Raw genomic sequence first — 27,383 nt, forward strand, 5'->3', positions numbered from 1 at the left:
AATGGGAACCTTCCAGTCAGACCTCTTAGTGTGTCACATTTACAAAAGGGAAATTAAACCCCCCCCCCCACCCCCCACCCCCCCATGACGGCTTACCTTGGTAAAGGTGACCCTTGTGTATGATCATCACAGTCTGATTTTCTCCCTTGAGTCATGCCCCTTTGTAAAAAAGCCCAATAGCACAGGAAATGAGAGGGTTTTCATCAGAGCAGATTGAACTTTAAGTTGTATGATCACCTCCTTAGTCAAGCAATTCTACCTGCACACTCATCATTAAACGTCAGAGGGGAATGAGTCCTGCATCGCCATCTTGTGGATTATTGCTTTGGTGTTGAAGTTGTGGTGTGTGCCAAGCCCAGGGGGCCCTGCTGTGGGGAACCAGCTTGTCAAAGATCAAACACACTCTGCAGGTCTTTGAGACTAGAATTCAGTGTTTTATTGGAAACAAGAAGTTAAAAAAACATACATGAAAGCCAAGTCAAACAGTCACGTAAAGCTTAACGCTGTGTGACCTAGACACAGGGCTTTACTCCCTGCTTTAAAATAAATCCACTAAGACATACCAAAACAAATACCTTTCTTTTACTTGAAAATATCTAAGTGAATAAATGAATTGATATGGAAATGCTATAAAAGAACAACCAGACAAAATGCCAAACACAGTGTGCCGTTGGTTTGTTCTTCTAATGCTATTCTTTTGTTTTACAAGATATCCTAACAGATGAATATGGGCTTCTTCAAAGCCGAGTCCTCTGATTGGCTGGGAGCTCATCCTGGTCCAGTCCCCACAAGAAGGTGCGAAGACGTGTTACCTCCTTTTGAAGCTCAGGACTGGGGATTGGCTGGGAGAGGTCAAGGCGTGGAGTTTCGTTGGGCAGAATTAAAGGAGGGTGATCCAGGAAGCTCTCGAAGATATCTACAAGATCAACAACAAAAAGAAAAGGTTGAACTTAAAAGTTCCTGGCTTAATAATTAATATCCAGGCATATTGATTACTGAGATTAAATGTTTTACCTCCACACAGCTCTGTTCCTGGCGGAGGGGCCCAAGATGCTGGAGGGGCTCTGGTTGGACCCAGCTTGTAATGGGTAAGCAGGTGGTGCAACTGGGAGGGGCTTAATAAGACATGTTCTTCCTGTAGACTGGTCCAAGACGACTTCAAGAAGAGACATTATCACATTAAAACAAGGGAAACGTGTTATAGTGCTATAAAAAGTATTCACCCCTTGGATGGTTTACCCTTTTATTTTTTTAAATAAGTCAGTCATGCTCAATATAATTTGGCTTTTTTGACAAAAAAAAAAATACAAATAAAACCTCTATTACAAAGTAATGTCATTTAAGTAAATATATGTAATGTAAAACAAGTTACTGCATAAATATTCACCCCTTCAAGTCAGTATTTAGTAGGTGCACCTTTGGCTGCATACACAGCAAGGTGTCCGTGTGGATAGGTTTCACTCAGGCATGCATATCTGGAGAATGCAATTTTACTCCATTTTGCTATGTAAAAAAGACCAAGCTCTGTCCAGTTGCACAGGGATCTGGCATGGACAGTCCTTTTCAGGTCCAGCCATAAATTCTGTATTGCATTGAGGTCTAGGCTTTGACTCAGCCACCCCAGAGCATTCACATTGTTGTCTTTCAGTGATTTCTTTGTATTGCGCCATATGTTTTGGGGTCATTTTCTTGCTAGAAAATAAATCTCCCAAGCTGTAGTTCACTCGCAGACTGAAAAAGATTTCCCTCCAGGATTTCCCTAGATTTTGGCACTTTCATTTTTTCCTCTACCTTTACAAGCCTTCCAGGGCTGGCTTCCAAGAAGCATCCCCACAGTATGATGCTGCCGCCACCATGCTTCACAGTGGGGATGATGTGTTTGTTGCGATGTGCACAAACACACTAAACATACATCTTGTTTGATGGCCAAAAACCCCATTTTGGTCTCATCAGACCAAAAAAGACTATGGAGTCTCCCACATGCCTTTTGGTGAACCCTAGTCCAGATTTAATCTGAGTTGTCTTCAACAGTGGCTTTCTCTTTATATAAATAAAATAAAAAAATAAAAATAAAAAATGTTCACATACCTGGATAAGTCTTGTCTTGGGAATACACAGGAAGTTCACTGTGACTGACAGCTTCTTCATAAACTCTGAGGCTATGTCTCCTAATCCTGCCCCCTGTAGCCAGTCCAGAACAAGGTCCAAGTTCGTACGGATTTGGACTGCTCTGGACCATGAAAACAGCCCATCTAAATAAAGAAGAATGGAAATAGGCATGTTAGAGTTATGTTAAAATGTTGTTAAATGTTAAACTATATAGAAAAGTTGAAGGTCAAATTATTCAGAGATTGGTGTCTGCATTCTTACTACCTAGCTAACTGTTCGCTAGTTAGCATTCCTTCTGACCGATAGCTGCTTTTTCCTTTAAGCGCACCCATGCTAATGTATATTAAACAACCTAAATTAACTGAAAATACTTTGGGTCAACTCATGGTTTTTTAAGTACTGTAGAAATACATTCACCAAACTACGACAATTTGAAGAAGTAGTCGTTGCTGTCTAAATAATGTATTCATTCAATACTGTTCAAGAAAACTGAGACATGTTCCCTCCTCACCTCTCTCCAGCAGAGTGTTGAGCAAGGAGGTGTTGGTGAAGAAGAAGAGGTAGCCAAACGTTTGGGAGGTGAGCGGTGGGGATAAACAAGCCTCCCGCGACAGCATCAGGGAACAGCGATACACCTCAACCAGTCCAGCAACTTTAGGGGGTAAGGCAGGCACGTCATCCACCTCTCCTTCCCCACCACTTTTCTCCTCTTCCTCTCCATCACGAGCACCATCCTTCTCTTTCTCCTCGCTGGAGAATGGGTTAGTGTCCAGGAGGGCTGGGAGGAGTGAGTAGAGGGTCTTTGTGGACAGAAAGGACAAAAGTTAATTTTTCTTGATAGTTTAAAACTGAAGAAGTATTGTGTGAATGATTTATGTGGAACGTGGAAATTAAACTGGATGGATTAAGATAACAAAGATAAAAGCAGATCATGGAGAGCTGTGCGGGATGGCAATGCTAGTTGTTCCATCAGCTGTTATGGTTAAGACTTAGATATTTTAAGTATTACTGTATATAGTCTATCAAAATGTTTTACCTCAAACAGGTTCCAATGCCTCCAACACACAAAGGCAATACAGTGGACTTAGAACATACTCACAAATGCTCCACAGCAAATTTGGGTGTGACACCACTTAATCTATTTCTCTTTTTAGTTTTCTGTTGCCATGACGTCACGTAATGAGTTCTTCAAATTCTCTGTTAACGTGGCTATAGACACTCTGCTCCTCACTAGCCTCCTCTCTGGACAAACTCTGTTTATAGGTTTAATAGAACAAAAAATACACCATTTGCATTGCCTAAAGCATTGCATGGTAGCACCTGTCATTGACTGGACTTGAGGCACTTTGTGGCACTTTGAAAAATAAATGCCTGCTAAGTGACATTGTAACAAAATGCCTGAAAAAAATGTAAAAGTTATGACTTCCAGTGAATATCAGCTGTCTCTTAATTCTGACTTCAGCAAGCTTAAAAATCTACTTTTAGATAGTCAGTTTGCATGCACGGAATCAATTCAGTAGTAGATAGCAATCTGCCCTATTTCAGTTAGCTACTGTGGTCTTTCTTCCTGTTTACTCTGCTGTGTTGAACAGAGATGACATGGACAACCTTTACAGCCTTGTGTATTTTGAAAACACCCTCACGATGGGCTGTAAACCAGTATCATTAGTGGTAAAATTTCTGACACAGAAAGGATTTTTGCTACACTGTCGCCACTTTAAATGTATATGAGTTGTAATCCACACACAAGGCAAAACTGATGCCACTGTTGGCATAGCAGAGAGATATGTGACAGACAACAGCTCAGTCTGATTCCAGTCATCACCTTTGTTTGCTCCTACACTAAAGAACAGTCCAGGTAACATGTCAAACAATGCCTGCTTGTGTCTGTATAATTACTATGAAGCACAGCAATGATGTCAAATGCATTTTTTCTCTCCAAGTTTAATGTGTATAACAACCTCAACATACAGCGATGGACAGACCATTCTGCTGTCTGCCATTCTGTTCTGTCCGAGCTTATGGATACAGACCAAACGTTGCGACATCACCGCTAACTGTGAGGCAGTGTTGAACAATGTGGCCATCAGTTCACCTCAGAGTACCAACATAAAATGAACACGAATCCTTTGAAAAAAGGCAAAACTTAATAAAGTTTCTTGAGGAAAGATTTTTTCCAAATATTGAGTGAGTCGTTACAAAATGCAAACATATCGCTGATGTTAGCTCACCCAAGCACAAAGAGGAATACAAGAGCATAGCTGAGCACTGTCTTTCATGTCTATGGGAAGAAAGTGTAGCTTTGTGAGAAACAGTGACCTCTAGTGGTTCAGTTTTTCAGTGTCCACTCCAACATAACAGAAGCATGCCAGTATGAGGGCAATGACGGTTGAGTTTAAATCCCACACATCTATTTTCATATATGTAAAGCATAAATGAGCCCTTAGTCTGACTTTTTAAAATGGATTTAGTGTGATTTCAGCATGTTTGCATGCATTTTAAAAGTTCAGTTTTTGTCTAACACAATAATTCAGCTTTGTCTGACTGCATGTAAACGTACTGAGTGACATTTGTTTTCCAACAATGAAAAAGTGACTGAAATAAGCATGTTAGATTTTGATGGTATACTGAATACAGTCATTTTTTTTTAAATGTTGTGTTGATGCCTCCAAGGATGCAAAGTTCAAAGGAAACTCAGGAGCTGCTCACAGCTGGAAAAAATTAAAATAAATAGTTGGTGGTTGTGAGAATGCTTCAGAAACATCTTGGAAAACAGAAAACAATGTAATAAGAGTACAAAAAGGACATTTTAATGCCTCTTTACGAGGTTTAATTTGCAGTGGCTTTTTAAATTTGCATTTTGATTGACATCTGGTGCCACTTATAGACAATGTTAAAGTGTGGAGTTCTTTTATGTATACTTTCTTGCAAAGAGTGATGGTTGGTGTGTAGAAGATCTGCATGTAGCTGTTATGTCTTCTTTTGTACTTTACCTTGGTGAGGTGATACACACACTGTTGAAAGGTGTGCATAATGACATCATCCAGCTGAGCCAGAGCTTCTGAGCAGGTGTCCATGTCAGCTGTTAAGACCGGGTCCCCCGGGGCTTTAAAGAACATATTAGAGTCATCTTTTGATTTCAACTTTACCAGAGTTGTGTGATATTTCTTTGCTCAAAGCCACTTAAAATTATTATTTATACTTCTTTATTCCTAAAATTAATGACTGATCATCTAGAAATCTCTCTCACCTTCAAACTCCCACTCTTTTTCCATGGCCTCCACTTTAACCTGGAAGAAGTTCAGGAGTTCGGTGGCATTCGACATCCAGAACATGAGTGGTCGAAGGTCCGATGATAGTTTTTGGACATTTGGTGTGCCTATCTCACCTTCCTGCTCTGTAGAGCTGGAGACATTTATGTAATGCCAAAGTTATTTAAGCTGTAAAAGTTTTGTGAGCATTCCCCTGTCAGTATTTTGTTTGTGCTTTACAAGGGAAATACACCATACTGTGAGTAAAAATGGACTGAGGTATTGTTACTCAACTATATTTGATCCACTTTTCCACATCAGTTTTGCAATGCTTCCTTCATACTACAAAAATTTACCAAAGACATAACAGCACAGGCACAAATGTATCATGAATCACTCTGCAGGCAATCTCCAAACAGAGGAAACATGACGTCGAACAAAAATGATCTTACTTTTGCGTGGGATGCTTATCCCCGAATTCCTTAATGTTATCCTGTAAATAGAGTTGGAGACAGAAGAGAGGAGAGACATCTCAGCTTAGTGTGGGGGTGGATGAGGGGGAGCAGAGTCTTGCCCTGCAGCCAGGACAATTACAGCACATTTTCCAGCAGGAGGGCGGTGACATCAGCTCATCCTCACTCCTGTCCACAAGCTAGCAGGCCACAATGAAGGGCACATGTCTGTCTAGTTGTCTGGTTTTCCTGTTTGACTGAAAGTTGCCATCCAAATCTGCCTTGCTGATGTTTTTCTGTCATGCTTTTTAAATGTGGTTACAGCCATATTTTCATGAAAAGGTTCATGGTCCAAATTTCCTTGCTCCACAGACTGACCTAATTCTTAACCCCACTTAACTATAGGACATTATAGCTACAGTAGGTAGCATGTTTTGGAATTTAAGGGGTTTTTTTGTAAGCCAGCCTGTTTGAAAGGGACATTGGCAGTGATACCAGTAATTCCGTGGTACTGGATGAATTTACATTCATGGTGGCTTTTGGATTGTCTTCCAGATTGTTCAGACATTTCTTTCCCCCTGTAGTTAATAGTATCCACCATACCCAATCTCTTTTATTCAATCCTTATGAGGAGTTTTCAGCTGGTTAGGAAACAGAATGAAATTTATACAGATGCATGACCTTCAAAAGCAAAAAAAATTGTCATTGATGACAAGATTGATCATTTCTATTTCATTACTTTTAATGTCTGAAAATCCTGCCGCAGGGTAGGTGTCAGACAAGGTGAGTCCCAGCTCCCTGCCAAAACAGTCTTTGTTTACATTCGTCACCACAAAGATGTACAATAAATGTAATACTATACCATTAAGAGAAAGCAGGATTATTTTTTCTTCAGAAAACACCACTTACACACATACAGAGCATTCAGAAAGTATTCCCCCCCCTTTAAATTTTACTATGTTGCAGCCTGATGCTACAGTTAATAAAATATATTCTCATTAATCTACATCAGTGCCCAATAATGATAAAGTGAAAACTAAATTTTTGATTTTTTTGCACCAAGTGAAAGCCAAGCAGGCTGTCATGTGTTTTGAACTGAAGTGAGAGTTCCATCCAGCCACTCTGCCCTAAGCAAAGATCAGTGGAGGGCTGCAGTGATGGTTGTCCTTCTGGACCTTTGTCCCATCTCCACACAAGATCTCTGGGGATCAGTCAGAGTGACCATCAGGTTCTTTGTCACCTCATTTACTACGGCCCTTCTTCCCTAATCTGTCAATTTGTCCAGGCGACCAGCTCTTACACCTCAAAACTGAAAATTCCTCACAGGAGCTTTAACAGCCATCAGTTGACAAATGCGATCCATCTAGATACTTTGCCCAAACTTTGCCAGTCCTGCCCTTTTGTGGGTGAAAATATTCCATCTAAATGAGTGGTGGTAAATGCGTACGATGGGGTCTTTAGGGATTTCAATTCTTAGGCTAAGAAAACGGAACAGTTTGACAGTTATGAGGAGCCCAAATTATGGTTGCTCTCCACACACTGAAAAAAAAAATCAATGGACTTACTTTAAAAAATAATTGCTTCAACTTGTTACAAGCAACTGATTTAAGTTTATTCATGTTGCTAGTTAACCTCATACAACTTGTTAATTTGAGTTGCATAAACTTGAATCAATTGCTTGTGAGAAATTGAAGCTTTTTTTTTTTTTACATGGGTCCATGATTTCCTTTTTCAGTTCAGACAGAACATCTCCAACTGAGTCAGTGACTTCATTCATGGTGCAAGAGTGTGCAATTCCTAAAGGCATTCTGGGGAAAGTCTGAATATTAAGGGATGTTTTTCAAACAATTTGAGCACAGTGACAAAAACACTTAAAGAGATCGAGTACTGTAAAAGTAAGAATGTGCTCTGTCAACTCAGAAAACTGGAGCTGAAATAGCTATATTGGAATTATTAGTTAACATAGCCTGTAGCCTTTAACTGTTTAATCTTGACTCATAGGGTTTCCATGCCATCCGCTCAACATTAACACTGCTACGCAGGAGGAGCAGGACCTACTTAACTCACTTGGTAACTTCACTTGTGGTGCAAAAGTGTTCAATGCCCAGATGCATGCTGGGAAAACTATGCAGATTAAGGGACGATAGTTAAATAATTTAAGTACAGTGACAAAAAATGCTTAATTGTTTGAGTACTGTTAACTAAAAACTAAGAATTAGTTCTATCAACTCAAAAATAGAGGTGAAATAGCTGTTTTGGATTTTAAAGTGAGTAAACACAACAGAATTTTTGATCAACCTTTTACTCTTCAGTCTTACATATTAACCACATTACACTGTAAACCCGGATTTTGTTTCTAATTAAACTGTTGAGCAATCATTTATTATCCTTTCATGTCAAAAAAATGTTGACATTACTAAATCAAATTAGCCATTTGTATTATTCAGCTGAAAGATGCAATGAAATGATCATGTTAAGCTGAGATAACTTAGTATGTTTAGTTTTTAAGAGTGGGAAGGGCCTATTTCAAAGTTTAAAAAAAAAACATGGGTGAGACTGTCAGTGTATCTGTTGGCACCGGCAAGCAACGCTTCCACCGTGACAGTCCACATGTAGCAAAGCTAACACTTTGCCTCACTGTGTCTCCACCCCACCAGGGAGGGAGTAATCAGCGAATTAGATTTCGGGAGTGATCGGATCACCGTCTGGATCCAGGAATGTTTTTAAAGGATTCTTCCCTATTGGAAGATAGGGCTAATGGCAGAGGTCTGCGCTCTCTGAGTGCTTTTCTAATTTCATATATTTTTATGTAAGTTAAACTTAGCATTGTTATTTCATACAACTTCGACTTCAGTTATGTGAACTAATAATTTTTTAGTAAAGACTACAAATATACACTTAATATGCCTACTGCATGAAATTAAGGTGCTATGTTAATACAACTTGACCTCTTTAGTATCAGCTTGTGTAAAAACTAAAGTGCTATAAGGCAATCGGTTTACTCGTGCTTCTTAGTAATGTCAACTAATTCTGGTTTAGAGTGTACCCCAGCTGAATCTTAACTTTTAAAACGCTGCTATTATGTTTGTCAGTGTGTGAACAATCTGCTAACGGCAGCCGGATGACAGATCCTGTTGTCCAAGAGCTAATGCTAACTTACACCCACCAGGAACACAACACTGCTCCCATATTTTATGACTGTATACCTATTCAGCTTCATCCTAAAGACACAAAGCTCTTGTTTTACACTCCTTTGCCCTTTGAGAACAGAAAACATGTTGTAAATTGCATTTAATGGAGTTGCTCCCAGTGTTTTCTAATCTACTTTGTAGACATTCTCAGGGCCCAGATGGGTGCATGGTCACTCTGGAGAGTAGGAAGTGAGTTTTGACGGCTCATATCAATATACTAATGTCAGAAACTTTGATTTGCAACCAAATGTCTGCAAAAATGTTAAGATTTCTTGAAGCTTCAGTTGCATTTTATGCTAAATAATGAATGCAGTCATGCTATCACTTCAAACTAGCAGAGGTGTCAAGTAACTAAGTACAAATACTTCGTTACCTTACTTAAGTAGAAATTTTGGGTATCTATACTTTACTGGAGTCATTATTTTTCAGCCTACTTTTTACTTCTACTCCTTACATTTTAAAGATAGCCTCGTTACTCCTATGTCATTTCAGCTTGTTTTCATTCCAGCTTGTCATTGTACAAAGAAACACAAATAAAAAACCCCAAAAACCTATCCAGATAAATTGCACCATCTGGATAGAGTGAATTTGATTGTGGGTGGATTAGAAGTATAAACATAATACCATTCCAACACCCTATTGGTTTGTATGCGATTCATCACACCTGTGCACAACACAATAATAATAACTTTATTTATAAATCACGTCACGCTCCAGCAAGGAAATAGCAGACGTATGTAGCCTAGTACAAAGATGTCTGTGGCAGAGACTCAAGAGAACTGGAGCGAAATGTCCCAACCAAGCAGCAGCGAGGAGGTTGGTAGAACACATATATGGTTCTTGAATGTATTTGCATTGTACTAAAATGCATTCATTTTCAATGGGCATAAATGCGGCTAAAACAGGTGCATCCCAAATTTTTCAACATTAATATTTTAACATAACATTATAGTCATTATGGCCTTTACAAAAATGGTTTTGGGGGAGGTGGGGTAGTGCACTATAGGCCCCTGTGGCACAGCCTAAGCTTTGTCCTTAATGGCATTTTTCCCCCTTACATTTCTTTTACTTTTGTACTTGAAGTAGTTTTGAAACCAGTTCTTTTAAACTTCTACTTGAGTAAAAAATTTGAGTTTATACTTCAACTTCTACAGAAGTCTTTTTAAACCCTAGTGTCTATACTTCTACCTGAGTAATGAATGTAAATACTTTTGACACCTCTGCAAACTAGAATGGGAAATACTGTTAATATTAGACCTGCCTAATATCAATGTGGTAGCATAATTATTGCAAGCATGCTAGTATACAGTTTTTTTCAAGTATTTATTTGTCAGTTTTATGCTGTTTTTAAAAGCTAATAGGAGAGAAATGCCACAAAATGAATTATTTACTCACCCAGACTATTTCTTTGATTAGATTTGCTGACTTGAGCAGAATCTGAGGTGTGAGAGCAGGGTCCAGGTGTTTGGAGGCATGATCAATCATGATAGACAGGAGATATGCAGGAGCTAAAGGTCCACCTCCAGAGTCTGGTGAGGAATTTTTGGAGATAATCTCCTAACAGAAAAATAAGGGGATATGCTCAGTGTTAGGGCATTTTTCTTTGACATTGAACCTAAGGATGGTTATTTAGAGAGTGAAACTTCCTCCTCGTGTCTCACCTGTAACAGTGAATCTGTATGACGAGGGTGGAACTTTAGAACCGCCTCTGTAGATCCCAGGTATGTCCTCAGTGCCTCCTGCCTGTCTACCAACCCTGAAGGGCAGCAGGTGGTGGAGACATCAGACTGCCATGGTAGGGTCAATGCCAGAGGTGGAGCTGGAGTCACACGGGGGTCACGGTAGAGGAAAAGGAAGTGATTCCCCAGACCAATCACATCCCCAGGCTTTAGGACGGTTTCCCTGTAGAGGGCCACTCCATTATGTGTCACTGCACCCCCTCTGAAAGGTCGCATCAAAGCTACAAAACAAAAACAAAAACAAAAACATCATGATAGACTTTAACAGCAGGTGCAGCCTGGATATGGTATGATGTGATTTGGTGACTTCTTTTGTACCTTGTCCAGCGGGTGTATCAGGAACAGCTGAGTCTCTCCTGACTAGTAGATGTCTGGTCAAGAGGTCGGGTGCAGAAAGGAACGTGTCCACCTTCAGAGGCCTTTTCCCCTTCCTCTCCCTCTCTCTGTCCTTCTCTCTCTCCCTCATTGTGGGCTTTCTTCCAAACACATGCATGTGTCCCGCCATGATGTACAAAACAAAATCCTGAGAAGAAGAAAAGTCAGGGAGGTCTGTTATCTTAAAAGTGTTACGGTTTACATCAATCTTCCATCTCAGAGATGTTAGGTTGAACAGAGGGCGGCCGATAAGGAATGAAGTGTGTCACAGTTTACGACAATGGAGACCTGTGTGAGGTCATTGTGTGAGATGAAGTGATGTACACAGAGGGGTTCGCCGCTATCGTCGGGTTAATTGTTGAGGCATTGTGAAGCTCTGGGGCTGTTTTGTGCAGGATGCTGAATGGGAGAGGCTAGTGGAAGGATGGAAACCCTGATGGTATGTGGCGATTACAGACATGCAGGTATGATGTCATGTGCAGGGTGTGTGCCTGTTAGTTCGCATATGTGCACATCATTGTGAACCATGTAAATATCTATGTGCGCCTCTTTTTGTCTGTGTTTAAAATAGTGGTTTAGTGTGTGGGTTATGCTTTTGACTGTTTATTTTGTGATATCATCTGCAAGCATGTCTTGCCTTGCTCTGGTCGTAGCCCTGCAGCAACAGGAAGTAGGGTCGGTCCGTGGGTGGAAGGATTAAACTTTGTGACATCACTTCCAGGTCACAGCTGGAGTAATCCCTCTCGTCCTCTGTTGGCTGGTTTGTCCAGCCAACTTTTGCTTCAGCTTTTGAAGCTCGAATCTGGGTCAAGACAGCAGAGTTAGGTCCCAAAAATACACTAAATTCAAATGATAATCTCTTCATATCCTTGTTTTTACCTCTCCCGGCAGTGGGTTGATCATGCTTACGATGTTCTTCCTGTCCTGCACCCCTGCGTTGTTGTTAGGCCGGCTGCCAGGGCCACGTTGGTCTTTGCTGACGTGATTGCCTTGGCGACGTCGCAGACTCAGGTTCATGTCACTGATGCTCCTCCTGAGCTCTGTGTTTCTTCCTCGATGACCTCGCTCGCTCTCCTCTGGTCCTCCCCCTGAAGACATCCTGCTGCGCCGCCAGCGCACACCTGTTGCCCAGACGATAAAGTCAACATACTCCTAAGAAATGTTTAAAAAATACTGTTGATTCCTGAACTTACCTTGATAGTTCTCTCCCTCCCTCTCACGTTCCTTCTCCCTCTCCAGCTCTTCTCTCTCATAGTCCTCCTTTCTTTGGATTTCAAAGCGCCGCTCAAATCCATCTTTAGGCCGCCACATGTCCACCAACAACAGAGGACATTCCCATGGGGCAACACTTCTCCGGCACTCTGTCTCCCATTTGATAGCTCCATCTGGCTGCGGGATGGGCTTTCCAATTACATCACACAACAGGAAGTCCTCCGGGCTGTGTTTCTGGAGAACTGGAAGGTAATGGAGGAAAGGGGGATGAGGTGGGGAGAGGGTGTAATTATTTTTCCATAAAACTGAAGTTTATTTTTATATTAGGTCATTTCCAAACTGGTTAACAAAATGTAAGCAAATAATCCCTGTAATAGGTCACAGCAGAGGTTCAAATGAGAGAGAATCTCATACCTGCGTCATCTGTCTCCTCCCTCTCCCTCTCAGTGTACCGAGTAATGACCTGGGCGATGAGCTGCCTAGCTGTAGAATGAATATTGGCCAGCAGGGAGCGATAGTTAGCCCCACTGGAGAGGGCATCCCCGTAGATCTTGATCAGGCCTGGGGCAGAGGAAGAGGCAGGGGGGAGGTAATGATGGGAAGACGTAGCGGCCGAATGAGCCCAGACTTCTCTCTCCTTCTCCCCCACCGCCCTATCGCGGTCGCTGTTGGAGCGCCCTCGCAAGAAGAGATGAGAGAGGCGCTTGGTTCGGGACTGGGGCCCAGCAGGCCGAGGCCTGAGGAAGGCCGGGGATGGGGATGGGGATGGGGCAGGGGAAGCCAGCGAGGGAGTGGAGGTAGAAAGGGAAGAGGAAGGAGCAGAGGGGGCCTCGTGGAGGGAGGCTGCGTCAGAACTGGTGGTCGACCTAGGAACAACAGAGGAGGGGAAGACAGATGGGGGAGAGAGGAAGGAGAAAGGAAGGGACCAGTCAGCTGTGAATTATGACTGACAAAACACGGACAAACAAGGACAAAAATAAAACAGGGAGAGGTTACAGGGCTGAAAGGATACTAATGACAGCTGTAGCAAGATAAGATGCCATCAGTACATAAACTTTTCTCTAAACAGCACTTATCAGTCACTGAATTCTGCCCTCAACAAGAACTGGCACGCAAGCTTCATAAACTGAGAAGCAAAAGAACCATTTTAGAGAACTTCAGACTGACTTGACGGAGACAGCGCTCGGCCAGCGACCCCCTAGCTTGGCAAAGTGTTTCCTTGGCGAGTTGATCCAAAGACCCACAGGGAAATGGAGCTTTCTGAAGCGTGGACTGCCAGACCCCTCCATCTTGTAGGGAAACAAACAGATATTAGAAACAACTGTGGCTTTCCTTTTCAATGATCTACTAAGTTTTTCAGTAACTACATTTGCCGGGGTTCCTATCTGCTTAATCTACCTCCTGTAGTGAGGAATTTGTGTCAGCAATGTCAGGTTTGAAACAATAAAACAATGGCATGATGTCACCATCAAAATATATCAACAGGAAGCCTGCAGCAGGTTGTCAACATGGTGAAAACAAACATAGAGGAATAACCCAAAAAAACACCCACATCAGCCTCCTATAATCAAAGTGTGAATTTCCCATCTCTAAACAGGAAGCATCTTTTGGAGGGCTAAGGCCCAGCCACTGTGATGATGGGGAAATACCCTCTCTAAAGCCTCTAAAAGTCATATTGTCCTATTTTAAGTGCTACTTAGGGATAATTTTACATCAAAATTAAGGATTGTCTTGCATCTTCATTCTATTACAGATTTGATATGGCAGTCTAAAAAGTTTGTATATCTCAGGAAAACTGTGCCATTTTGCAATATGATTCTTGACAAAACTGTATCTTGTGATATTTCAATGTTACTTTCCTCTCCTTAATTCTGCTGTCATGATAGCTGTGACTGTCTTTTTGATGAATATCTCTATCTTTATGTTTTGTTGATAACTATGAAGTTAATAAGAATCAAGAAATTGTATTTTAAAAACGCTTACCCACAATTGATTCTGATCCTTTCGTATATTTTGCCGATAGTTTTCCTTCAAATCAACGTGCAAAAAATGTAGCTCAGAGTTCCCTTATAAGCTTTTAGGTTTCCTTTTTCCTGTCATGAAAGTCCATTTTTTACCCCTAAACTTGTTGTACATCTACGTAACAGTATTTAATTCTTAATATCCATTACTTCAGCCTTTGTTACTAAAACACCTTTTCTGTCTAAATGATCAAGGTCTGCTCCCTCTCGTCCTTTAGCTCTTTGCCTCTGTGGGTCTATAGATAGAGAAACAGGCCCATTGTTCTAAGTGACAGAATTTCCTTCCTTTTGCAGTGGACAACACCTATATCCTGACTGAGTGAGAGAGAAGGAGAGAGATTGGTGGAAAACAGAGAGGAGTGAATTTATACATGCACGAATTTGACTTTTTTAGACCTTGTTGTGAATATCGTTTCTGTAAACCACAAAGCAGTATTTTTATTTTGCTCTATCTTGATTATCTAGACATGTCATGTCCCTATTTTAACCTTAGACTTTAATTAGCTCAAACAGGTTTAATAGGTGCAAAAGATTAACAAGAATGTGACCGTGTAACTATGAATTATACACTGAATTGTTTTTGTTGTTTGAAGTTTTGCTGGAAAGAGGATGAAGGAAACCCACGCTGAGAGACAGGAAGCTTGAGGGAGCAAAAGTGACACCTGTGATCTTTGACCTTGTCTTCAACAGGAAAATGGTGATGCAGTGAGAAAAGACACCGTTACTTGGTCCCAGATGGGGGTTAAATCCTTTAATATCTAATTTCCAAGTCTGATACATCAAGACAGGTCAGTGACCCTTGACCCATTTTCAACAAATAACCTGAAGGCCCACCCCTGGCTCAACAAAATAAGCCTACTACTGCATAGGCCACCGCCTTCCTTCTGTACCTGCCAAATTTTATTTCAGCCTGGCCTGCTTCTCTTTTCTGTACACTTGACTTTAAATGTAAAGTTTTCATCATTAAAATCTGCAAACCAGCAAATGTGTGTATGAATGCACTTTCATTTGAAACTGAACAAGTTTGCAGTGAAAAATCATGGCCTGCATGGTGGTGCAGGGTTTAGACTTGTTGCCTCACAGTAAGAAGGTTCCTGGTTTGAAATATGGCCTTTCTGTGTAAGGTCTGCAAGTTATCCCCACAGACCAAAAATTAGCAGTTTAGGTTAACTGGCTATACTAAATTGCCCTTAGGTGTGAGAGGATTTGTGCTAGTTTGTCTCTGTATGCCAGACCTGAGTTTGCCTGGCGATCTTTCCAACATGTACCCCACCTCTCGCCAAATTATGTTCCCCCGTGGCCCTGAATGATACACGTGAGAATGGCAGGATGTACACTGAAACACTAATTGAAAAGTCCATCCATCCATTTTCTACACCGCTTATCCCGTTTTGGGGTTGCGTGGGGGTTGTCACTGGGTGAGAGGCAGGGTACACCTTGGACTGGTTGTAGGTCAATCACAGGGCTGGCATACAGAGACAAACAACCATGTCTTTGGTGGTGAGAGGAAGCCAGAGAGAACCCACGCATGCATGGGTTGACATGCAATGTCTGCACAGAAAGATCCTGACCAATAAGCAACCAAGGAACCTTCTTGCTGTGAGGCAACAGCTCTGACCCCTACTCCACCGTGCAGCCCAAATTGAGAAGTCTGAAAGTAAAATGTCCGGAGAAAAGCTGGCAACATATCTATTCATCCTTAGAGCTGACTGAAGTTTAGCGCCAAATAAACATGAAGGAGACATGGGCATTCGTCATCTCATGGTTTGATGTGTGTTGATATTTAGATAAAGTCAAATCAAACTAAGTCAAAGTTTTATTGATTTTAAATGTATCTGGGCGCCCTCTGTCATTTTAAATTGCATAAGCGTTTGTGTAAAAACACTCGCCTAATTGTAATTGAGGTGTGGAAATCTGTTTTGGAGGAGGGGACAGTGAGGCAGTGATGGAAAAGGTCATGATGAGCGCTTTGTGAATGATTATGAGGTTTAAAAAAAATACTGGCAGGATTTTAGCCAGTTTAAAGCTACATACCTGTATGACACTGATGAGAAAAGGGGCAACTTCCTGTGGTTGTCCAGGTGTCTGAGGGGTTCATCTACTCCAGAGTCCAGCATTAAAACACAGCCAGAGGTTTTCTCCATCCATTTGCAATTGGAATTCTAATTTATGAATTGGTATTAGGATTTGCGCAGCTGTCTTGGCCTGCAGCTTGTTTGTCCTAATAAAGATTTCTTTATCACACATGTATATGATTTGTTAATTAATGTTTTGTGAAAATGGGGCAGATTAGAAGATTATTTTCCATTCTGCTCCTTTTCCTTCAAAGTGGAAGATTTTATGTTTGATTTGAATTGTTTTGTTTTGTTTTATTGAATGAAATAAACCGAAATAGGAAATAAAAAGAATTTAGCACCGTTCTAGTGGACACATAAACCCTGCTATTAAAGGGTAGGAATATCAAGCAGACCAGACTCATGTTGACAGCCCTTCACCAAAGCTGCACTGGGGATGGAAAGTGCTAGAAGAAGGGATATGGGTGGGAGAGAAGCAGGAAGAGTAGAGGGACAAGAGAAACAACAAATGAATGACAAATTTATGTCAGTTTTGATCATAAATTTATCTCCCATTTTGTAGGAAATCCCTATAATTTTACTGACTGTGGCAGCAATATGTGAAAAATTAGCAGGAACAACTGTGATTGATAGAAAACAACATGAAATATTAGTATTAGCAGCTAGGACATTAATAAAATAGAGAGGACTATTAGTGATAAATATAGCAGTATAGTAGTATGGCTTTTAGATTCAATCAAGCTGTCCGAGTAACGATTAAAGAATCAAGAATGATGTTAAAAGATGAAGCAATGATCACTTTAATACTAGTATTAGCAAAAAATAATGGTAGCGAAGAGAAACATGTATAAAATAAATAAAAGTGGTAATAGCAATGCAAGTTGAACAGTTCCTAAATTAACTTTAAGTTTTGAGATATTATAGTAGTTGTAATAATTGTTATCATAATTAATAGTCATAATAAAAAAGTAATAAGTGTAGTAGTTGGAGTCAGGTGGGTGCAAATCAGCAGGTCACCTGCACCAATGATCCAAATGAGTCTATGGCACAGGGGGAGAAGAACCTACGGAGACAGAACTAGAACATAAAGACTTGCAGCACTTGTTATGCAGTACTATGATATGAATGCATACAGAGAGAGAGAGAGGGAAGCTCAGTGTGCCATCTAGCCATGTAAGGCAAAAAATCTGAACAAGGAGCGCACTAAGGTTACATCCATACAAAGCCATTTTACTTGGTCAAATAACTGTTTGTTTTTACTAGTGGCTGAAATTTAAGCTGTATTTTTAATGGATGAAACATGAAACCATGTTGGTATTCAGTTATGTCAGCCAGTTTGAAATGTGCCTTTTCCAACTGCCCCATGTGGAGGACGCTGTGTGCCATTCAGCCTCACCTTACACTGTACAGTGCTGTGAAAAAGTATGTGCCTCCTTCCTGATTCATGTTTTGTTGCATATTTATCACACTTAAATGTTTCGGATCATCAAAACAGTTTTAGTATCTCACAAAGACAACCCCAGTAAATACAAAATGCAATTTCTAAATGATAATTTTATTTATTAAGGGGAAAAGTTTTCAAATCAATCTGACCCTGTGTGGAAAAAGTAATTGCCCCCTTGTTAAATCTTGAGTTACCCTCCCCTCCAAAAGTATTGGAACAGTGGGCCCAATTCCTTTATTTTTGCTGTAGATTGAAAACTTTTGGGTTTGACATCAAAAGATGAATATGAGACAAGAGATCAATATTTCAGCTTTTATATTCAGGTATTTACATCTGTAATTTTTGTTTTCTATAACAAAACTGCTTAGTATGTGGTTACCACACCTGGAAACATATTATGATGAATATCAACACACGGAATAGTGATAGAACAGAGACATCAAATATGCCAGAAATCACCAGATTTGGTGTTTATGACCCAAAAATGTCTTTTCCCTATACCATATGGCATTTCATAAAGGGTGCATTAAATCAGAAAATTCAGTCCTGGTCTGCTGTACCAAGAAATCTCACATGACTTTTGACTGTTTGCTGTACACAGAAGTCTTAAAAGGTTTCTAAATTAGATTTTCAAACATGTGTAGTAACCCTTAATATTGGAGATTTGTTAGGCACCAGACCTAAAGGGGCTAAAAAAAGTAAACATCACACAATTTTTAGATGTATTTATATAGGCTCCTCTTCTTTCCTTAGCTGACTCACTAGTTTTGATGTTTGGTTCAACTCAAGACCTAAAATTTGTGTCTGTGAAGTCTCCTTCAATCAAATCAAGCCATTTTACATCCTGCAGGCTTGATGTACATGTCAATATGTATACTGTGTCCAAGACTAAATCTTAGTCTATTTTATTCTTATTCTGTTTTTTGTTTATTTAGTTAGTTTTGTAAGCACACACACACACAATATATATATATATATATATATATATATATATATATATATATATATATATATATATATATATAATTTTGAGTAAAAAAGGTGATTATTACAATTTAGTAGATATTTCATTAGTTTTATTTAACTTTGATAATCTTGGTGCAGAAAATTGCTAGAATTTGTCATTGTTAAAAACAAAATTGTAGAAGAAAAAAACAGCAAATTATCAAACATTGGGTTCTAGTGCTTCTATTTTGTTCTTTTAAAAGCAAGTACTCTGGTACTCTAACTCGGGAAATAATTTGACCGGGCTACTTCCACCTGTGATTAAGTAATATTTGACCTGGAGTATATTTTCTTTCCCTCAAGTTGTGTACTCTTCCTACCCCTGCATTTCACGCGAAACATAAAAGCAGAACAAAGGCATCCTACAGTTTCCAGCTGTAGGTCAGTTTACATCAGTAAAACTGCTTCCAACAGACATCCCAGAACCCTTTGCGGCTCCGGGAAGGACATCTTTCAAGCTAGGAACGAGGACACATCAACAAGCGCCCCAAGGTGAGTTGTCCGTTTCCTCTAACATTTCAGTTCTTTTTACAAACTTATCGTCCCATTCCTCTAGGTCAGTGTTTTTCTTCAACGTTTACATTCTGTCAAAGAGCAGATGTTCTCAAATGTGTCAGCTATCTAATGTTTCTTAGTGAAAGTGTTAGCGAGCTAGCGGCTAGCTTTAGCTGCTGGACTCCTAACTTTGCTAGGCTAATGTAAACTGTGCTAACTTTGCTAGGCTAATGTAAACTGTGCTAACTGGTGAAGAGCGTACTGTCGTGTCACAGTTCTAATAATGTGTATGTGTGAGAAAACTTGACGTTATAGCCAGGCAGTAAGATTATACGCTTCGCAGGTTCAATTCAGCGATATTTTCAGGCTCTTAAAGTGTAAACAAAGTTTAAAATAAGTCGATGGCAGTGCTATTTTTAGTTTGGCTAGTATTAATCCATTCGAGGAGACACCAACTGTGCTATAGTAAGCTGAAATTAAACGTGTTTTATTAACGTGTTACAACTGTGCAATAACTCAGTCTGTGTCTGTTTCAGTGTCACCAAGGCTTTTATTTGAAGGTCGTGAAAATGGCTGAGAATATTGAGGAGAAGATCAAGACCTACAGGACGGCTCCCTTTGACGCCCGATTCCCCAACACCAACCAGACCCGAAACTGTTTCCAGAACTACCTGGGTGAGGACAAATACGTCCATATTTGTCTATAAATCCGTATACAACTATTACAGACAAAAAATATCAACAACTTTCCAGAACTTGGCATTGTGTTTTTAGTGTGAACTCGCCGAATATTTATGATTCTAAAGCCACAAACTGAGAGTCAAATGATTAACTCACAACACAGTTTAACACGTTACTTCCTGTGATACACTCATTAACATTCACGGTTTAGCTTCTCTGTTGTATGATTTAAAAACATGGTAGATATTTTAATCCATTATTTAATGCAATACTTTTTCATGGGCCTTGTGAGAGAGTTAACATCTGAGAGAACCTTATAGATCAATAGACTGTTATTTTTTGGACTACATGTATATGGCATATGACCTTAACATGACATTGGATTGATGAAAATTCTTATGTTTTTTAGATAAATCTGTACTTGATGTATCCATATGTCATCAAAGATTATCAAAGAAGTAATGATAACAGTGTCCTCATAGCAACTGCTCTCTGTTGCATGTTGAGACTTGAATATTTTGCTGATAAAACTCACAATCTGAAGGTCTGAGATAAGCTCTGGCTGTACATTTCAGTAGTCAAAGCTGGACATTCTCATACTTGTCATTATTGTCCTCAGATCTCTTAGACGTATTCCTTTTTTGATTCAGACGTGACACATGAGTAACTTTGAAGCATCGTATTTATTGATTTATTTATTTTTTCCAGACTTCCACAGGTGCAACAAGGCCCTGTCAGCCAGAGACCAGGATACAACTCCCTGCGAATGGTACCAGAGGGTTTACAACAGCCTCTGCCCCATGAGCTGGGTAAGATTTAACATTGCAGTCCCTTAGTATGATCCGTTACCTAATTAGGGGAATGGACCATGGACACTTAATGTCTATGCTTTGCTGTAGGTGCTAGATCATATTGGCTCTATGATTTCCTGTTTGTGCTCTCATTTATTTATTTATTTATCCTTTTTTACTCTCATTGTGTGCTGATTGTTTTTTCATGTAGGAACCTATAGTGTGAGACTAAGAGTAGCAGCGTATGACAATAGAAATAAAGATGATGCTTTGTCCTCTTCCATCACATTTATATGACAAATAGTCTGTATTTGCATATCTTGCATTGAAAGCTAAGGAGAAGTAGAGTAGGTGAGTAAGTTGTGCAACCTTTTGATTGTCTTGACATTTTTAAGGCCATTGTCATCAGCTGTGAGACTGTTTTTGACACAAACTTTCCCCTAGGTCAAGGATAAATGAAATTTCAGAACGCATTTATTCTTGGACAGGACTAATATTGTCTTTTGTGTCTCACAGGTTTCCAAATGGGATGAGCAGATAGAGACCGGAAGTTTCCCTGGAAAGGTCTGAAATTGCAGACTTGTGTTGATCAGGACCGTCCACTCATGGACATTATGTTACGTACACTTTTACCTCCGCTGTGTGCCTAAGGACATCTCCAAACAGCTTTCACATCATTAAATCATTATTGATGTTATTGGTATTTACTTAAATTATAAACACGCACAACTTTTTAACCTTCATGCTAAGGTCAGAAGTTTGTTTCCCGTGTCAATTGTATACTACTTTTGGTGTTAATCAATAAATACAGTTTGGATTTAACTAGAAGGATGTTGTTTTATTGTAAAGTTTGTAGGCAAGTATTCATAAAAACAGGTCCTCCCACGTTTTCAAAATCCACACATGCTTTGTTCTCATCTTTGTAAAAAAACACTTTTACAAGCTGTAAGGAGCACGCCTTGTCAACGGCGGTGGTAAGGCAGTATTTGTTTCTATAAACAGGTCCAGCTCACTCAGACAGAAACAATGTCCTTGACATGAAAATTCCCTCTCTGTTCCTCTGCGATGACCTTTTCATTTTAAAAGTTTTCCCACCAAGCCAAACCGGGTGTTGTCTAAAGGGCTTTTTAAAAAGGTGTGTTTTTAGTGACCTAAAACACCATTTGTGTGTATATGAAAGGTCAAAACGTACAGAAAAACCGCAGTTTGGGAAAAAATACCCGCCTACATGTGGACAAAGCCTTAGACTGCAGGCAGGGTTTTTTCATAACTATGGGGGACATAGTTCAGATTTGCACACTTAAGGGTGTGAGCTGTCTACTGAACAAGTCCATCTGTTTTAACTGCTGTAATGATAGAAGAGATGTATGCGCTGTAATCTCTACAAGTATTACTCTGGCTCTCTCTTTAATCCCCTCAGGTCTGCATTGTGAGGCAGCTAAAAGTTATTCTAGAGGGTGGCAGTGAGGGCACACAAAACAAAAGCATGTCATTGTGCAATACTTCATTATGACCACAGGGTGGCGCAGTTATATCTCAAATGAAAACATTTACCAAGGTGGACATGGGTCCAGTGATAGTCTGATACAGCAGCTTCATGTGCATCAGCATCTAAAATTATGAGATTTTTGTAAATCTGCTCAGGGAATGCATTGTGTTACAGTCTGTGCTTTAATTAGATATTGGCACGTAAATCTCCATGGCACATATGTAACCTCTATGTGATTATTATCATCTCAGCACATCCCGAGGTTTGTTCAAACTTGCAGAAAAAGGTGTGTTCTCTTACGTGACAGGATTTGAAGAGCAAATAAAACCTCTAAGGTTTGCTTGTTGTTACTTGAGTTCTATCTCAGCTGTGGTGCTTAAATTTAAAAAGAAAATGGTCTGGAACATAAGGTAAGTAAAAGAAAACTATTAAATTTTGCCAGCTAATGTAGATGTAGGATATCACAAATGTCTTTTTTCCATATATATTTAGATTGGGCTTATTATGTCAGCAGGAGTCAATGACAAAGGATAAGCACAAGATGGCACTGCAGCATCAAATATAAATGGGCAAAATCCAGTAGCTATTCGAAGTAGATCACATTATAACCCTATTATAAACAAGATCATCATATATAAATGTAATATTCAAATAGGCTCAATATGCAGAATATTTGGAAATGCATAAATATGATTTTATTTAATGCTGTGCTTGGTATAATTCAATACAGCTCTAACTGGTAGGAATCAATCAAACATTCATTGTTTTTTTTATACTCAATAAATAATGTTTCTGTTCTCTGCACTTTCATCTCCATCTGGTTTTGATCTGCCATCAAACAGGACAGGAACAGTCTGCAAAGTTAACTATTTGTACCAACCTCCCCTCAATCTATGACTTGTACCAGTTTAGGGTCAAGAATTGTAAGGGTAACATCATTGCACATCCCAAACACAAATTGTTTAGACTCCTCCCCTCTGTCAGAGTTTAAAGGGCGTTGGACAACATAACAACTGGACACAGAAATAGTTTAATTATATAGGCGGTCCTCTTACGAATGTTAAACAGTTACAGAGTAACACTGATGAAATGACAACAGTCACAGAGTTACTCTAATGACCACCCAACAGTCACAGAGTTACTAAAATGACCACCCAACAGTCAGTTACTAAAATGACCACCCAACAGTCAGAGTAACTAAAATGACCACCCAACAGTCAGAGTTACTAAAATGACCACCCAACCATCAGAGTTACTAAAATGACCACCCAAATGTCAGAGTTACTAAAATGACCACCCAACAGTCAGAGTTACTAAAATGACCACCCAACAGTCAGAGTTACTAAAATGACCACCCAACAGTCGGAGTTACTAAAATGACCACCCAACCATCAGAGTTACTAAAATGACCACCCAAATGTCAGAGTTACTAAAATGACCACCCAACAGTCAGAGTTACTAAAATCACCACCCAACAGTCAGAGTTACTAAAATGACCACCCAACAATCAGAGTTACTAAAATCACCACCCAACAGTCAGAGTTACTAAAATGACCACCCAACCGTCAGAGTTACTAAAATGACCACCCAACAGTCACAGAGTTACTAAAATGACCACCCAACAGTCACAGAGTTACTAAAATGACCACCCAACAGTCAGGTACTAAAATGACCACCCAACAGTCAGAGTTACTAAAATGACCACCCAACAGTCAGAGTTACTAAAATCACCACCCAACAGTCAGAGTTACTAAAATGACCACCCAACAGTCACAAAGTTACTAAAATGACCACCCAACAGTCACAGAGTTACTAAAATGACCACCCAACAGTCATAGTAACTAAAATGACCACCCAACAGTCAGAGTTACTAAAATGACCACCCAACAGTCACAGAGTTACTAAAATGACCACCCAACCGTCACAGAGTTACTAAAATGACCACCCAACAGTCAGAGTTACTAAAATGACCACCCAACAGTCAGAGTTACTAAAATGACCCCCCAACAGTCAGAGTTACTAAAATGACCACCCAACAGTCACAGAGTTACTCTAATGACCACCCAACAGTCACAGAGTTACTAAAATGACCACCCAACAGTCAGTTACTAAAATGACCACCCAACAGTCAGAGTTTCTAAAATGACCACCCAACAGTCAGAGTTACTAAAATGACCACCCAACAGTCAGAGTTACTAAAATGACCACCCAACAGTCACAAAGTTACTAAAATGACCACCCAACAGTCACAGAGTTACTAAAATCACCACCAAACAGTCAGAGTTACTAAAATGACCACCCAACAGTCACAGAGTTAGTAAAATGACCACCCAACAGTCATAGTAACTAAAATGACCACCCAACAGTCACAGAGTTACAAAAATGACCACCCAACAGTCACAGAGTTACTAAAATGACCACCCAACAGTCAGAGTAACTAAAAATGACCACCCAACAGTCATAGTTACTAAAATGACCACCCAACAGTCACAGAGTTACTAAAATGACCACCAACAGTCAAAAAGTTACTAAAATGACTAACCAACAGTCAGAGTTACTAAAATGACCACCCAACAATCATAGAATTACTAAAATGACCACCCAACAGTCAGAGTTACTAAAATGACCACCCAACAGTCAGAGTAACTAAAATGACCACCCAACAGTCACAGAGTTACTAAAATGACCACCAACAGTCACAAAGTTACTAAAATGACTACCCAACAGTCAGAGTTACTAAAATGACCACCCAACAGTCAGAGTTACTAAAATGACCACCCAACAGTCACAGAGTTACTAAAATAACCCCCCAACAGTCACAGAGTTACTAAAATGACCACCCAACAATCATAGAATTACTAAAATGACCACCCAACAGTCACAAAGTTTCTAAAATGACCACCCAACAGTCAGAGTTACTAAAATGACCACCCAACAGTCACAAAGTTACTAAAATGACCACCCAACAGTCACAGAGTTACTAAAATGACCACCCAACAGTCAGAGTTACTAAAATGACCACCCAACAGTCACAGTAACTACAATGACCACCCAACAGTCATAGTTACTAAAATGACCCCCCAACAGTCACAGAGTTACTAAAATGACCACCAAGAGTCACAGAGTTACTAAAATGACTACCCAACAGTCAGAGTTACTAAAATGACCACCCAACAGTCGTTAAATTACTAAAACTACCACCCAACAGTCACAAAGTTACTAAAATGACCACCCAACAGTCAGAGTTACTAAAATGACCACCCAACAGTCACAAAGTTACTAAAATGACCACCCAACAGTCACAAAGTTACTAAAATGACCACCCAACAGTCAGAGTTACTAAAATGACCACCCAACAGTCAGAGTTACTAAAATGACCACCCAACAGTTACAGAGTTACTAAAATGACCACCCAACAGTCAGAGTTACTAAAATGACCACCCAACAGTCACAGAGTTACTAAAATGACCACCCAACAGTAACAGAGTTACTAAAATGACCACCTAACAGTCAGAGTTATTAAAATGACCACCCAACAGTCATAGTGACTAAAATGACCACCCAATAGTCACAGAGTTACAAAAATGACCACCCAACAGTCAGAGTTACTAAAATGACCACCCAACAGTCACAGAGTTACTAAAATGACCACCCAACAATCATAGAATTACTAAAATGACCACCCAACAGTCACAAAGTTTCTAAAATGACCACCCAACAGTCAGAGTTACTAAAATGACCACCTAACAGTCACAAAGTTACTAAAATGACCACCCAACAGTCACAGAGTTACTAAAATGACCACCCAACAGTCAGAGTTACTAAAATGACCACCCAACAGTCACAGTAACTACAATGACCACCCAACAGTCATAGTAACTAAAATGACCACCCAACACACACAGAGTTACTAAAATGACCACCAAGAGTCACAGAGTTACTAAAATGACTACCCAACAGTCAGAGTTACTAAAATGACCACCCAACAGTCAGTTACTAAAATGACCACCCAACAGTCACAGAGTTACTAAAATGACCACCCAACAGTCAGAGTTACTAAAATGACCACCCAACAGTCACAAAGTTACTAAAATGACCACCCAACAGTCTCAGAGTTACTAAAATGACCACCCAACCGTCAGAGTTACTAAAATGACCACCCAACAGTCACAGAGTTACTAAAATGACCACCCAACAGTCAGAGTTACTAAAATGACCACCCAACAGTCAGAGTTACTAAAATGACCACCCAACAGTTACAGAGTTACTAAAATGACCACCCAACAGTCAGAGTTACTAAAATGACCACCCAACAGTCACAAAATTACTAAAATGACCACCCAACAGTCACAAAGTTACTAAAATGACCACCCAACAGTCAGAGTTACTAAAATGACCACCCAACAGTCACAAAGTTACTAAAATGACCACCCAACAGTCAGAGTTACTAAAATGACCACCCAACAGTCACAGAGTTATTAAAATGACCACCCAACAGTCACAGAGTTACTAAAATGACCACCCAACAGTCAGAGTTACAAAAATGACCACCCAACAGTCACAGAGTTACTAAAATGACCACCCAACAGTCACAGAGTTACTAAAATGACCACCCAACAGTCACAGAGTTAGTAAAATGACCACCCAACAGTCACAGAGTTAGTAAAATGACCACCCAACAGTCAGAGTTTCTAAAATTACCACCCAACAGTCACAAAGTTACTAAAATGACCACCCAACAGTCACAAAGTTACTAAAATGACCACCCAACAGTCAGAGTTACAAAAATGACCACCCAACAGTCACAGAGTTACAAAAATGACCACCCAACAGTCAGAGTTACTAAAATGACCACCCAACAGTCACAGACTTACTAAAATGACCACCCAACAGTCAAAGTTACTAAAATGACCACCCAACAGTCAGAGTTACTAAAATGACCACCCAACAGTCACAAAGTTACTAAAATGACCACCCAACAGTCTCAGAGTTACTAAAATGACCACCCAACCGTCAGAGTTACTAAAATGACCACCCAACAGTCACAGAGTTA

General features: G+C 39.9%; 2 protein-coding genes across 3 annotated transcripts; one reads left to right on the top strand and one right to left on the bottom strand.

Moving 5' to 3' along the window:
* Positions 1 to 422: 422 nt before the first annotated feature.
* On the bottom strand, positions 423 to 14,573 carry rasip1 (Ras interacting protein 1). 2 transcript variants are annotated; one of them, XM_041793524.1, is made up of 16 exons: positions 14,317 to 14,573; positions 13,497 to 13,618; positions 12,744 to 13,195; positions 12,311 to 12,571; positions 11,997 to 12,238; positions 11,755 to 11,919; positions 11,061 to 11,265; positions 10,665 to 10,963; positions 10,399 to 10,560; positions 5,813 to 5,853; positions 5,360 to 5,514; positions 5,103 to 5,215; positions 2,621 to 2,909; positions 2,089 to 2,252; positions 1,015 to 1,156; positions 423 to 916 (listed from the first exon to the last, which is right to left on the bottom strand). In XM_041793524.1, exons 2-16 carry the CDS (start codon positions 13,616 to 13,618, stop codon positions 738 to 740), a joined length of 2,991 nt encoding a protein of 996 aa, XP_041649458.1. In that variant the 5' UTR covers positions 14,317 to 14,573; the 3' UTR covers positions 423 to 737. The 2 variants fall into 2 exon arrangements, with proteins under 2 accessions (XP_041649458.1, XP_041649457.1); XM_041793523.1 differs by having other exon boundaries at positions 14,313 to 14,573.
* Positions 14,574 to 19,215: 4,642 nt separating this feature from the next.
* On the top strand, positions 19,216 to 21,663 carry LOC121513788 (cytochrome c oxidase subunit 6B1). The gene is made up of 4 exons (XM_041793756.1): positions 19,216 to 19,366; positions 19,906 to 20,044; positions 20,759 to 20,859; positions 21,358 to 21,663. The coding sequence occupies exons 2-4, from the start codon at positions 19,939 to 19,941 to the stop codon at positions 21,409 to 21,411; spliced, it is 261 nt and encodes an 86-aa protein (XP_041649690.1). The 5' UTR covers positions 19,216 to 19,366; positions 19,906 to 19,938; the 3' UTR covers positions 21,412 to 21,663.
* The last annotated feature ends 5,720 nt before the right edge of the window (positions 21,664 to 27,383 follow it).

Source organism: Cheilinus undulatus, linkage group 8 (genome assembly GCF_018320785.1).
Source record: "Cheilinus undulatus linkage group 8, ASM1832078v1, whole genome shotgun sequence".
Lineage (NCBI taxonomy): Eukaryota > Metazoa > Chordata > Actinopteri > Labriformes > Labridae > Cheilinus > Cheilinus undulatus.